Source organism: Pelobates fuscus, chromosome 11 (genome assembly GCF_036172605.1).
Source record: "Pelobates fuscus isolate aPelFus1 chromosome 11, aPelFus1.pri, whole genome shotgun sequence".
Taxonomy (NCBI): Eukaryota; Metazoa; Chordata; class Amphibia; order Anura; family Pelobatidae; genus Pelobates; species Pelobates fuscus.
This window is the reverse complement of record NC_086327.1, coordinates 114,136,561-114,151,446: the sequence shown is the minus strand read 5'-3', so window position 1 is coordinate 114,151,446 and position 14,886 is coordinate 114,136,561. Positions and strand designations below refer to the sequence as shown.

General features: G+C 37.4%; 1 protein-coding gene across 11 annotated transcripts in view; it reads right to left on the bottom strand.

The window, feature by feature from the left end:
- Positions 1-315: 315 nt before the first annotated feature.
- The window catches only part of AGRN (agrin), a 379,838-nt gene continuing 365,267 nt past the window's right edge, over positions 316-14,886 (bottom strand). For 6 of the 11 annotated variants that reach the window (XM_063436014.1, XM_063436017.1, XM_063436016.1 and 3 more), the window contains 4 exons: positions 13,475-13,507; positions 11,540-11,764; positions 5,619-5,722; positions 316-1,954 (listed from right to left, as the gene is read on the bottom strand). In XM_063436014.1, the coding sequence (XP_063292084.1) occupies positions 1,797-1,954; positions 5,619-5,722; positions 11,540-11,764; positions 13,475-13,507 (520 nt within the window). In that variant the 3' untranslated portion in view covers positions 316-1,796. The remainder of the gene's footprint in view (positions 1,955-5,618; positions 5,723-11,539; positions 11,765-13,474; positions 13,508-14,886) is intronic. The other 5 variants (XM_063436018.1, XM_063436020.1, XM_063436019.1 and 2 more) reach the window with 1 other exon arrangement.

Sequence of the window (14,886 nt, the reverse complement as noted above, 5' to 3'; positions counted from 1 at the left end):
AAGTTAAATATTCTTTTTAGTTTTGGAATAGTGGTTTATAGTATTGTTTTTCAGTTTGAGCAATTTAGGGTAAAGATGGATATTATTGCCTGAAAACGAATAAATGCGGCCTCTTAGGTTTATAAAAATAAAAATAAAAATAAAAAAAATACAATGAATTAATATTCTCAGTATATTATATCGGTATTTAAAAATGCTATTTTACATAAAAAATAATTTATTTGGAGCCCACATGTTTATTTTTAGAGGGTTGTTGCCCATATTTTGTCTGTTTGTCCTTCCCGTGAGGATTCCGTGAGTCTCTTTTTCCTTTAGCTATCAGTATTTCTGTTATTGCCTCTTAAACAGTCAAATAATAAGTATTTCAACAACGCTATCTTCTTTCTCTTTTGGTATTTGTTGCAAAAATGATAGGTTATGAGCATCACTAAGGTCAACAGGAGGCCACTAAGTAGCACATATGTGTGATTATACAAGATTAACTTGAGGATTTTTTTTATTATTTTGACATTATTATTTCTCCTATTGAGAAACTCAGTGGTTATTTACTAAAATATATTTTTGCTGCTATTTTAAAGTTGAATAATAGGTTTATGTATTCAAGTAAGGAAGACCCAGAACAATTGTTTTAGTTAAAGCGCTGGCGCCATCGGTAAATTCAACAATACACCATTTTCTGTTACAGTAAATGAGTTAAAAATAAAGATTTAATAAATTTATCTCAAGCTAGAAAATGACAATTTATAATCATGTACATCTAAAATGTAAATTGAAAAAAAAAAAAACTGTGTGAAAGTAAAAATAAAATGAATTGCCTCCAGCATTATAATAAACACCCTGTCCTAGAAGGGATTGAGTCTTTCCTTGTTTTTTTTTTTAAATACAATTACACCAAGGAATCATCTACAAGACTTTACTGGGCCCATCATAAACCAATAACCACCTTCCAGGATATTTGTAAAGGTGGATTCAGAGAGCCGATTATGTCTCCTCTGTAGTCTTCCGAAATAAAGCCTCATAATTCGGCCCTCAACCCCAAAAATGTTGAACCAGTAGGTTCTCTCATGAAAATTTCTTTGTGGGTAGAGGAAATGGAAGTAGAACAGATGAGCTCATGGGGTGGGGTTTGAAGGAATCATAAAATCGACAATGCAGAATGCTCATTATGATAAGAAGGCCACTGTTTCACGTGAGGATCCATTTTTCCTCTCTAGGTCACATTTCAAACATGCAAGTCAGCCAGCAGCAGGGACATCCATTCAATCACAAAACAAATATCTCAACTTAAGCTCGACACATCACACATCAGAAAAAAAGCCAGGGGTAAATTACATGCACTCACACAAAATAAAAAAAAATTCAAAATAAGAACACAAATGGCGCAACCAGAGGTCATAATGTGAAAGGATGGGTGCAAAGACCCCTCCTTGGTAAGAAAATTTAGAACTTCAATACAAAATGTATATTTTGTCTCCTACTGTAATCCCTGATTTTAATGCAATAAGGCCCTTATGATTCACTCAATCACTCTGTTTTACCTGCTGATATTATAACTTCTCTGCAATTAAAGTTTTGTTGTATCCACCCTCCTTTTGGGATTTTGGTCTGGTTGCATGATCAGAGCGCCCTCACATACGCGCACAATAAGGACACTGCCTTCTCCTTCCTCCCCCCACACACACAAAATATAAAAAGCAATAAGTTTACAAAAATAGAAAATAATTACAGCAGTGAATGGGTAGGGAGAGGAGGGAAAGGGGTTAGGCCAGAAGGAGGAAGAGAAGTGGATTCCCCAATTATTTGGCTGTACAATATAATATAGGGGGGTTATTCAATGCATCTTCAACGAGATGCAACTCTTGGTGGTCAACTAGAACATCCTTGACACATCCGATGAAACCCGTACTGTATGCTTTGGGCAGCTTGTACGAGACGCTTAGTTTTTCTATTCCACCTGAAAACACAAAGAGAGCAGAATAAGGAACCATATCAATAGAAGATAAATTCACTTTGGGGAGCACAGGGTCTGCTATACATGTAAAAGGAAATAATTACAGATGTGAAATGCATGTTGACAACAAACAAGGATTATGAAGCTTATAAAATGTATCCATCTGAACTCAAGGTAATTTAAAGCTATCTTTATATAGACTATCAGATCACTATCTGTAGCAGATCTAATCAATAGGATGCCTCTGTGCTTTGCATTGCTTGATGTTTTTTCTGGAAAAAGTCAGTTATTCCAACGTATAGGTCTGTATATTGAAATGTATTTCTAGACCTGTGACTTAATGACTCTGTGGTTGATTCACTAAGGTGTGAGTTTAAGAACAGCCATAATATTTAAGTGAAAAGAACTGAGCTGAGCTGGATGTTGGGTCTGAATTCTGAAAACTGGCTGTGAATTTCTCAGTGTTCACTGTTTAATGGATAAACCCCATTCCTGATTTATTTAGGTAAATACGGCAGTAGCTGTTATATTAACACTGGAAGACTTAAACCAATTTTTAATGTTGATACGTTACATTTTAAATGATCACATTATTTGCATTAAACTATATTGCATACATATTGTCCCCTTTTTATAAAAAAAATAATAATCAATAAATAGATATGGACAGTGCTGACTACACAATCCGGGAATTACCGTGTTCCTGAGGACAAGCGATGTGAGAAATATACAGTAACAGGGTCAGATTTGTTGGCATAAATTCACAAACAATTCTAGAACAAACTAGAATTCCCATCCAACCACTCCCTATAGTTTTATATGTCACGCTGGAAAGAAAAATTCTGGGTATCCTGGTTTCCTATAACATTTAAAGTGACATTGTCACTTTTGAAATTTTTATACAGATATAGCCCGCGATATGGATGCACATAGAACATATATAGGGTAGCTCATCTCCTAGCCTAATCATCTGGTTATTGTACCAGATCTTGCCATTTCCAATCAGCCATCTCCTACCAAAAGATAGGAACAGGCATATTCCACCTACATCTACATCTACCTTCCACCTATCTCCATCATTTCCCAGAAAATTTAAAGACCAGTGACAGTGCCACCTTAAAGAATGATCCCTGAGATTAATTTAACAAAAAGAAAAATTCTGTAAAATTAAATCAAATGAAACATATTGTGTGGCCTATGGTGGATCCAATCCATCAACTTTCAAAGAGGACTACAAAAAGGGACATTTAAATGTTAACTCTACTTTTATTCACCTCTTAGTTACGTTGCTCTTTATAATACCACAAAGGTCACGATCATTAAAATGCTATGATCTAAGGGACAGCTATCAGTTCAAATTGCTTTTATGTAGAGACATTGCTGGCTGGGGTGACCTATTATTTTTTTAATAATACATTGTAAATCTCCCCTAAAAAATACCTACTGTTACTGACGTACATTGCCAGTTGCTATATAAATGTCATCTGCTATGATTTCTTTGATGGCATATGTGAATCAATTTTTCTGTGTTTTTGAGTATTTTTCAAAGAAAAATAAAGCGTTGCATGTATTCTCTATATCAAGCTTGATAGTTGTGAAGTTCCATCGTAAGAGAATACTGGTCATTACAGCAACAGTAGGCTTGCATGCAAACAGATTATAAACAAGCCGTCACTGACTGTATTTCAAGAAGATCTGAGGAGGTTTCAAATTGTGATGCTGGAAACTCCCTATGTCATTAAAACCCACAGTGTGGCAGACATCAGTCAAACTTGCCTTGACTTGATGGAACATGAGTAAGCCCATACAAATAGAATTACTCCGAAAATCCATTCAGCCAGTTACTGGGATTAACCATCAACTAAATAACTATGTAGCCGTCCAAACGGATAATGCAAAGTGTTCAGTTAAAATCGCATTTAAAGAAGCAAGAACAGTTCGAAAAATATATATTTTACTGCCATTTTACAAGTTAATTCTAATTCCGTTTATGGAATTTGGAACACTCAGAAGAGTGACCTGACAGTTTACAACTGAAACAGACACTAATTTTAATTTGTAATCATGTATTTTTGTAATTATGGCCTTACTTTTAATCCAATTCTCTCTTTTCTACATTTCCCCTGTATTTCACTTTCCTTCTTTTATTCCCGTTCCCTCGCTGCGGAGGTCTCTCTCTCTCATTACTTTTAAACACATACTTCATGTGTATACACATCTTTAATATATTCATTTTTTAACTATGCATCTCACACTTTGCAGAATTGAAAATAATTGCAAATGTTAGAACAGCACAGTCAAGTTGGTAAGACAGTAGTGTCACTGACTAGTTCTGCCAAAAGAAGCCATGTAAAATCTTACTTATTTCAACTCTAAGGGTTCTATTTAGGATGTAATTATCATGGCAATGTATGTAAACTCATGTAACCTCTATGGAATTACATGGTTATAAGCTTAGTAAAGGCTTGATTGAGCCTAAAAACAGTGAGTGGTGAAGAACAAAGTCAATATATTCACCCTAAATAGTGATTGGCCCATTTGTAAGCAGTGAAATTTGGAACTGGTGCTTTGGACCATTTTGCATCAGATGAGTGCTTGTGAAGAGAGTTCTATATATTTCTACAACTGATTCAACTATATCATCCTGTTTATACGTTTCCATGAATTCAGGGTTGGCTTATCTGTCAGTTTTTATCTAGAACTATATAAGGTTCCAATGATGTATTTTGGAACTCAATTAACTAATTACAAATAAAATCCCATTAGAACGGAGGTGATAAAAGTGCTACCCACAACTGCAAAATCAGAGTCAAATAAATTCCGAAACTCATTCAATGCGGTAGCAAAGTTAAATGATGTACATCCCATATATTTTGGTTGGAGTTTCTGCTGTAGACTGTTTGAAAATCCAAGCTCATAAAAAAATAAATCAAACTGTATCTGTACATTTGGTAGCAATGGTTTCCATAAGGTATGCATTAAGGTTTATATGTTCTACATAGAGCCTCCGTGTCATGTTTGTATGACAGCTAAACTTTAATTATACAAACATTTGAATTGTATGTTTCCTTGTGTATTTCTAAACAACCAATTATACATTATAGGGTATTAGTTAAAAATTAGATGATCTGGCTATCAAATATATAGGTTCAAAACAAAATGTTTTTGCTTTTTGGGTTGCAAATGGGGGCACACAAAAAATAGAGAAGTCCTATAGAAAGAATGTAGATCTTATAAAGGTGTCAGTGATTAGAGAGGAAGATATTTTGTTTGCTTAACATGAACATAATCACACATTTACTAAAATGTAGTTTTAGAGGTGTTGCATTAAAGGGGAACTGTAACTATGGAGTGTGATAGGACTGGGTGATAATGGAATTGTACTACACTTTTCTGAAAGTGTTACCTATTTATTTTTATCTTACAAAAAAAAAATGCAAATGTCAATAGTGTAATATGTGTACAAAATAAATGTTTGGCCTGGTCACAAGCTACTAAAATGAAAGAACATAAAAAATGTATAATTTAAGAATAACACAGGAGTATTAGAATAGTCAGTTGTGTTTTCACAAGTTGTCAATCTACTTATCTGTGATCGAGCAATTGGATTACCCATACCGAGAACCAATGGATGAAGTTGGTACCATATCACTGAAAACAAACCTACCTAGCCAGAGAGCTCCGTCAGTATCCAACTGCATGGCACCAAGAGGAGAAGAACCAAATATCGGAGCTTCATTTCCAACTTGCAGGATGCCATCTCTGTTGTTTCTGTAAAATATAAAATTCGAACAAAAACGCCATGTATTAGTCACTATTTTACAAAAGATAAATTGACGGTCAACTTTACGAGATGCCATATGTTCTTTGGACTCTACGGATCATTAACATTTCCATTGTGGAGGTGTGGAGAGGAAGCCAGTGGCTATATCACATACAGGGTTAACTATTGACTTTGCCCTACGACCGCTGGCGTGAAAAAAGCGCATTTCACATTCCTGCAGCGTATACCAATCCCTCGGTGTATTCACTCACTCAACCGCCGCCTGACCCCAATGTTTTTCTAACTTGTGCAGTCGCAGAGCACATTGTGTCCCTGGTACTCGAGTCCTGGCATCTCAAGCATTCAGAGACCTCAGAGCCCCAATAATTCCCCCCCCCCCCCCCCCATGGACGGCAGTCATCCAAAATCATGACTTGCCTGTCCCCATGGAGAGAAAATAAGCCTTGCCGTCCATGGAATGTGCTGGACTGCACTTGTATCTGATTGCTTCTACTTAACCCATTTGCATTAACACTAATGAACCCACAATGTTAAACGATTCAACTTCATGACAAAAATACATTCTATATGGAAGGAATGATGACTGTCATATTAAGACTGAATGCACTTATTGCACTAGTGATAATGCCAATTGTATAGATCAGTAGATACAGTTACCGTAAGACTGTTTCAGTCTCTCCTGTAATTGCAGCAAATACAATGCATGTTATGTGCATTTGCCATATTCTAGTGTTTATGTTTTGATGACAGTAGAAGAGGTTTAGGCAGATATGAAATATTTGACATAAATTGATGATCACCAAGTATAGACAAAGGTTTATTCTCTTCCCAGAATACTGTATCAGGTACAACATTTTATCTTAATGTGTGCTATGGCCGTTGCTGCCGTTCAGGAGTAGTGGGAGTTTAAGCACAGGACTTATTTTTGTGCATTTGTATTCACTGTTGCATCACACATATCAAATGAGATGGACATTTGTTCTGGAATGTTTAAAATACATTAGTCAAGCATTATCAGTTGACTAAAAGGGTTATTATTAATGTCTCCTTTAAGTATTTTAAGCTATTTCCTCTCTTTCATTTTCTTACAAAGTACCATTTAAAGCAGCCTCCTGATGCAGAGTAGCTGACTGTGCACTATTCTCTATCAATCTTCAGTTGTATCATGCATGCATAAACAAAATTAATAAAGCATTTGTCATTATGCCAGACTGTATAAGTTCCTGCTTTCCAAGTCGCAATCAATTAACTGCCAATCTGTAAAATATTGTTAATGTCAGTAAAGAAATATTGGTTCATTGTTTTGAATTAAAAGGGGCAGTCGATCCTATTGTCCCTCGTGTTTTCTTGAGTCAAAACATGACTTTGACCCACGCACATGGGTTTTAGGGTATTAGATGATATTTTGATTAGCTTAACCAATAACCATCTGACCAAGCAAACAAATATTCTGTTCAAGCATTTGCCTGCTTTTACACAATGTAATACCTGCTGACGGTAAGAAATGATTCTGAAGAAGAAAAAAAAACGCTCAATTGTTTTTGCAATATTGCAATACAGACTTGGATTAAATAGTTTAATTTCATTATATTTTAATGTGCAAATGATACAAGGATGATATTTCACGGGAAAACCAGCTGGACATTGATTAATCCCGTGGTAGGCCATAATGCCGTGGCTTTTTAAGATAGGAAATCTTTATGCTGTAGGTAGGGCTTTGCATAAAAATTGATCCTCTATGTATGCAGCAATTGTATGCTGCAGAATTGAAAACATTTGTTTATTGATCATAGTGGTTCCTGTGGAATCCCGGATATAGTTAATTCAATTATTTCATCCCTACTGCCTATGTGGGCGATATGCTGCCGGCAGAGCTTTTCATGTACAGCCCCACTGCACAAAGCATGGAGATCTGTCTGCTCTCTGGCGCAGTACTGCAGCTTTAAGATCCATCACTGGCACTGTTTGTTGCTCAGGTCTCTGTAGCAGCAATGGGCTCAGAATGGTCCAGAGAAATGCTCTGGAATCCTAAGCAGGCAAGCCCAAACACGCCCATCTTAGCTTCCCCACCTGCTCTCCATTCTACAGATGCCTTTCTCTATTCTTATCGCAAAGGGGGCAATGAAGGGCACAGCAAACCAATGACTATAGCCATGCAGATGCTGACACCATTCGAATCCATCCTCCTTTCTATGGATTCATGTTAAAACACGCTAATAAAAGTGGATAAAGAGAAGAATGAAAAATGTTATCTCCTTTTGAAATCTATACTTATCATCTCCTTTTTTTATATCCCCATTGTACAGTGCTACTTAATAGGCTGATGCTTTATATGATAAAATAAACTAATTTGAGAATAAAAGCTATGTTTTAGTATGGTGTCCGGTTAGCTTTTTCTCTCTCTGTTTTTGTTTTTTTTTAATATCAAACTAATTTTTCTAATTTTGTGAACTAGAATTTGCACGATGCACACAGTCAGCTGGCTATGCATTATGGGAAATCTGATACTCAACAGCTGGTCTCGTAACAGTTATCCATCGTTGTTCTAGACTGTGCAGTCGCCATCACTCAAACCCCAGAGAAAATTACATCTAGCTTATTGCACAATCAAATTAGACGTAAATCATTTGCAGCCTTGACTGAGGCCTCCATTCTGTGTGATCAAGTATTTCATGTTAACTAACATTCATTCGCATTTTCCCCAACTTCTGCTCTGAAATGAGCAGGTAGCTTGCCCCATCCACCTATTAATCAGTGTTGGTAACTTTTTCTTTTTTTTTTTTGAAATGTTAGCCATTACAAACAAATCATTAGCAATTGAAAGTTTTAAATCAAGGCCAGATTGAGGCAGTAATGACATTTCTGTGAATTTTCCATCCCGTTGTGGACCAAAAGTAAATTAAATTGTTGCCTTGATAAAATAACAGTAAAGTCATAAAAAAAAAAAAAAAAAAAAATCAACTGCATCGGAATTGTGTCTTTAGAGCGTGTTTTACTTTTTTTTATTTTTTTCTGGCAAAGAGACCGATTCCTTCACAGCCCATATATTAGTGTTCATCTATGGCTGTTATAAAAACTGGAGTATTGGCTTGTGTACATTGTTTTATTGTGTATTCTTGGCTAAATCCCTTGATGTACGCTTTGCATTCTGGGATTATTCAACAAGGCACCGAAGGTTTCCTGCCCCAACCACTGGTCCAAAAAGTTCAAAGTAAAATGTGATACATTCTTAAGTAACCCTTTGAGTACCCGAGGTGAGCTTTGCAATATTTTGGATACACTTCTTCCATGCAATGAGTTAATCCATTGAGTGCTCTATGGCACTATCGCTATCCACTTATCCAGGCCTCAGTGGGTTAAAGTGTTCTGTGCCGGCAATATATAGGCTTTAAAAGCAGTCGAGGAACCTATTTTGAATCCACATTTATACGGCAGCTGCATTGATCGCAATCTGAAAAGTAGGACTGCCAGAGGTGCAGCTGTTATCCAATGCAATGTGCTGACCCTGTTCCTAATACTGGTAAATATTACATTTATTATATGCATTATCCCACTTAGCATCAATTTAAATCGCAAGGTGGCACTTATCAAAGTAAAATTTAAAGGAACACTATAGTCACCTAAATTACTTTAGCTAAATAAAGCGGTTTTAGTGTATAGATCATTCCCCTGCAATTTCACTGCTCAATTCACTGTCATTTAGGAGTTAAATCACTTTGTTTCTGTTTATGCAGCCCTAGCCACACCTCCCCTGGCTATGATTGACAGAGCCTGCATGAAAAAAAAAAACTGGTTTCACTTTCAAACAGATGTACCGTATATACTCGAGTATAAGCCGACCCGAATATAAGCCGAGGCCCCTAATTTTACCCCAAAAAACTGGGAAAACTTATTGACTCGAGTATAAGACTAGGGTGGGAAATGCAGCAGCTACTGGTAAATTTCTAAATAAAATTAGATCCTAAAAAAATTATATTAATTGAATATTTATTTACAGTGTGTGTATATAATGAATGCAGTGTGTGCGTATGAATGCAGTGTGTGCGTATGAGTGCAGTGCGTGTATGAGTGCAGTGCGTGTATGAGTGCAGTGCGTGTATGAATGCAGTGTGTGAGTGCAGTGCGTGTATGAGTGCAGTGCGTGTATGAGTGCAGTGCGTGTATGAGTGCAGTGTGTGGGTGTGTGTGTATGAGTGCAGTGTGTGTGCGTACATATTAATTTAATATTTATTTCCAGTGTGTGTATATAATTAATGCAGTGTGTGTGTATGAGTGCAGTGTGTATGAGTGCAGTGTGTGTATGAATGCAGTGTGTGTGAGTGCAGTGTGTGTGTGAGTGCAGTGTGTGTGAGTGCAGTGTGTGTGGGTGCAGTGTGTGTATATGAATGAAGTGTGAGTGTGTGTGATGCAGTGTGTGTGAGTGCAGTGTGTGTGAGTGCAGTGTGTATGAGTGCAGTGTGTATGAGTGCAGTGTGTATGAGTGCAGTGTGTATGAGTGCAGTGTGTGTGAGTGCAGTGTGTGTGAGTGCAGTGTGTGTGAGTGCAGTGTGTGTATGAGTGCAGTGTGTGTATGAATGCAGTGTGTGTATGAGTGCAGTGTGTGTGAGTGCAGTGTGTGTATACGAATGAAGTGTGAGTGTGTGTGATGCAGTGTGTGTTTGTGTATGTGTTGGTGGGGGTGGGCATTTAATATATTATTAATTATTATTATTTTTTATTTTTTTATATTATTTTTTTTGTATTATTATTCATTATTTAATTATTATTAATTTTTTTTTTTTTTATAATTTTTTTTTCGTCCCCCCTCCCTGCTTGATACATAGCAGGGAGGGGGGCTCCTTCCCTGGTGGTCCAGTGTCATTGGTAGTTCAGTGGGGGGGAGAGGGGTGCTGGCAGAGCTGTACTTACCTTTCCTGCAGCTCCTGTCAGCTCCCTCCTCCTCCGCGCGGTCTGTGCAGCTCCCTCTGTCAGCTCACAGTGTAAGTCTCGCGAGAGCCGCGGCTCTCGCGAGACTTACACTGGGAGCTGACCGAGGTGCTGAACGGACAGCGCGGAGGAGGAGGGAGCTGACAGGAGCTGCAGGAAAGGTAAGTACAGCTCTGCTAGCCCCCACAGCCCCCAGTCTGTATTATGGCAATGCAAATTGCCATAATACAGACTCTGACTCGAGTATAAGCCGAGTTGGGGTTTTTCAGCACAAAAAATGTGCTGAAAAACTCGGCTTATACTCGAGTATATACGGTAATTTACCTTAAATAATTGTATCTCAATCTCTAAATTGAACTTTAATCACATACAGGAGGCTCTTGCAGGGTCTAGCAAGCTATTAACATAGCACAGGATAAGAAAATCTTAATTAAACAGAACTTGCAATAAAGAAAGCCTAAATAGGGCTCTCTTTACAGGAAGTGTTTATGGAAGGCTGTGCAAGTCACATGCAGGGAGGTGTGACTAGGGTTCATAAACAAATGGATTAACTCCTAAATGGCAGAGGATTTAGCAGTGAGGCTGCAGGGGCATGTTCTATACACCAAAACTGCTTCATTAAGCTAAAGTCGTTAAGGTGACTATAGTGTCCCTTTAAAACTAAAGAACATACGAATTCTAAGCTCACCAATGCCTTTGATGTGACAAAGATTGAGACAAGTGTCCATTAAAATAACATTCTGCCAACCTTTCTAGGAAGTGTCTTTTGAAACACTGTATGACCGAGGATCCTACATTTGAGCAGATTAGAGCCGAAATATGGTGTCTCCCTGGCAATCTCTTTTTCCGTGCCCTCTCTCTCATAGCCTATTTCTCACCTGGCTGCTTTGATACGAATCCACTGGTTGGTGTTAACTGGTACCGTGGACCGCATAACAACAGGTTTGGAGCCCAGGTCATACGTCATCTGGACGTAACCGCCAACCACGGCAAGGGCGATGTAGTCTGAACGCTCTGTTCCTTTCCCACTCCATAGGATTAGACCCTGAGTGGCTTCAGTCTTGATGCTCAATTCAAACTGGTTGGAGAGAAGAGCTTTCTCACTGCAGAGATGAAAAATTACAGCAATAAATCACACAACACAGACAATGTGCAGAAAATATTTCTAAATAAAAGTTTATTTTCCCATGTTCTTGTCCTGATAAAACCAGATTTCCTGCAAAGATCATTGTCGATTGTACATCTGCGATTTTCAAAGGAATCTGGCAATCACAGACTGCTACATTGTATTAATTATCTTTTTACTGACATTTTCCAAGTTTCTTAAACAGAGACAAAAAATAAAATAAAAATACACTTTAACATCAACTTGTAGACAAAGTACAGCCATTCAACTAACACAAAAAAAAAAATATTCTCTCCATGTTATTTTTACACACTTGAATATATTTATAAACAATTATTTAAAGCATCGGCAACAGACACAGACATGACAACGCACAACAAGACAAACCGCCTCCACACTTTCCATATTTAGGCCTGACTATGGTCCCCATGAGGTTGATGCACAGCTAGTTCCCTAGACAGTATTAACAAAAGAAGATACCTCCACCCACACTGCAGCAGCTGACACTAGGGGAAGTTCCGCAAGGGACTAAATCAGCCGTTTCAAAGTAGGACATAAGTGTGAACAAAACACTTTGGCAAGTCTACCAACAGCTGGCTTTATAAGAGTGGTTCAAACCATCTGAATAACTCAGCTGTTGTGTACTTAATTTAACAATACATTTCTAAAGTCATATAGAAAAAAATAATAATATATGTAAATATTATATATATATATCTATATACACATATAAATATATATAAATCACTCTTTTCACTGTGTATTTTCTCATTATTGTATCCTTTTAAAATGCAGTGAAAGGGTTAACGGGTCCCCGAGGATTTATACTTTGCGTAAATCATACATAAACAGAACCATTGGGCAACACTGCAGAATATATTGGTGCTATATAAATAAAAATCATTTTCTGATTCTTGGTAAAGTATATGGTTAATTGTAACGTTACAAATAATGTTGGCTTACATGGAAGAAAAATAAAACCTCCCCACATATTTAGCAGATACACGATGAAAGGTATTTGGCCTTTTTTCCCCATTCTACGTCTCCATCTGAATTTATTATTTATCTGCCTGTTTCCTAAAAGATTACTTAGACTAAGCCGTCATTATACAGCAGCACAGACAAACGGCTCAGAGGAATGTTACGTAGTGTTTAGACTATATTATAGCCACACTGTAATGTAGAATCTGCCTATACATTGTTCAGCCTTGTTAGGCATTGTACAAAGTTCCTTTGGATACTGCTATGTAGGCCATGTGCCACCTATTGGTCATACAAGGTCTACACGGCAACATAAAGCTGGCTCTCCTGGCAGGACATCAAAAGGGCTCTACATGTATTAAGTAGCAGTAGAATGCTGTGGGAAGGTATTGCATTGCCTAATCAAGACAGTTCATTTATCAATTATCCTAGATTTCATACATTTCTTCCTTTAGTACGTGTCTACAGAACAATCACTTTTCATGCACTACCCAACAGCATGGCTATAGTTGTCTAAGATAACATAATGGAGCCAACAACAGGCCTCTCTCCACATGTATTTTGTACTGTTTTCTTTTTCAGAACGAGCGACCATTCGGGATCTTTTAACCCTTGCACTGCAGCGGCTCATAGCTACAATGAGATCTGGAGACGGTTCATAAACAGAACGACATAGCGACAGACAAAGCAGGCAATGGGAACTTACCTGGGGTCGTCTGGATTGTCCACAGGGTCAGGACTTAGAGGCAGAAAGAAAGTGGGAGCATGCAGTAAGCAGCAGCAGAAATACTAGCAAGAGATTAAACCACCCCCCAGACACAGCGGCACTAAACCTGTCCACTTTAAACAAGGCTATAGCAGGGGCAGGCAACTTTCGGCACTTTGGATGTTGTGAACTACATCTCCCTACATGCTTTGCCAGAATTACGTGTGTAAAGAGCATTATGGTAGTTGTATTCCACATCAGGAGTGCCAAAGGTTGCCTACCCTTGCTATAGGATATAAGTGTTGGACTCCAGGCGTTGAGTTCCACAAACACACTAGAAGAAGGGTTATTCACACATATGACATGTCAGGAGTTCAAAGTGAATTTAACATTTTAGGGCAGGACAGCCAAACTGCAAGCATAGCTAACAGCAGAATTTTCCATTTTGACTAATTTGGATTTTCCCCCAACAATTCGCAGTTTAGTATAAAGCCATGTTCAGAGTTCTGGATATCCTAAATTCAACAGCAAAGGCCAATGGAGAAAAAAATATGAAAAAGAAGAAAAATAGAAAAGAAAAACAAAATAGCTACTAGAAATCACACAGGGTTGTTCACTAAAGTGCAAAATGTTGGGGGTTCAAAGTAAATTTCAAATGTTAAACCACAACTGTCAAACAAAAAATATAGCGAGCAAACTTTTTTTCCAGTTCGGCCATATTAGTCTAAAATGTGAAATTTATTGTGAATTTCTAGAAAACTGGCCATTTATAATTATTCATTAAAAAGTGCTTTTTTAGGAGTCAACAAGGGAATAACAAATTTAAAAAAAAAACACAGATCAGAAAAAGAGGCGAATATTGCCCTGGAATCGCTAGTTACCTGGTAAAATCTTGACAATTCCCTAACTGCTAGCTTAGTTAGTAATACTGTAAATGGCAACGTTGCGGCCAAAATAGCGGTTTTTCGAACATTACATCCAGCAAATCGCTGGTTAATAAGAATGGCTGACGAGTATTTGACTCATATCTTTCTAGATGCAAATAGAGGTGCGTTGTAGAAGACACTTGTCAAAATAACAAGATAAAGCAGCATATTTAAGCATTTTGCCCTAGTTAGTGCCGGAGGCAGAGTATCAACCGTCCTAATCTTGTTTGCTAAATTTGACTCAGATCTCTAAGGAACAGAGGGTAATGGCCGATATTTGTCATGTAACCATCCTTTGTGTTATGTGATCCGTGTGCTTCATGAAATGTCTTTTAAAGGTGGCAGATTTAATGAGTATAATATAAATGAAACCACGTAATATAATATATACCCTATCTGCTGTATGTAAGTAAATAATATTATTATAAATCCATCGAGTGCACAGACAAAGAAATAGTCACAGGGTAAGATGTGAATGTTTAAAGT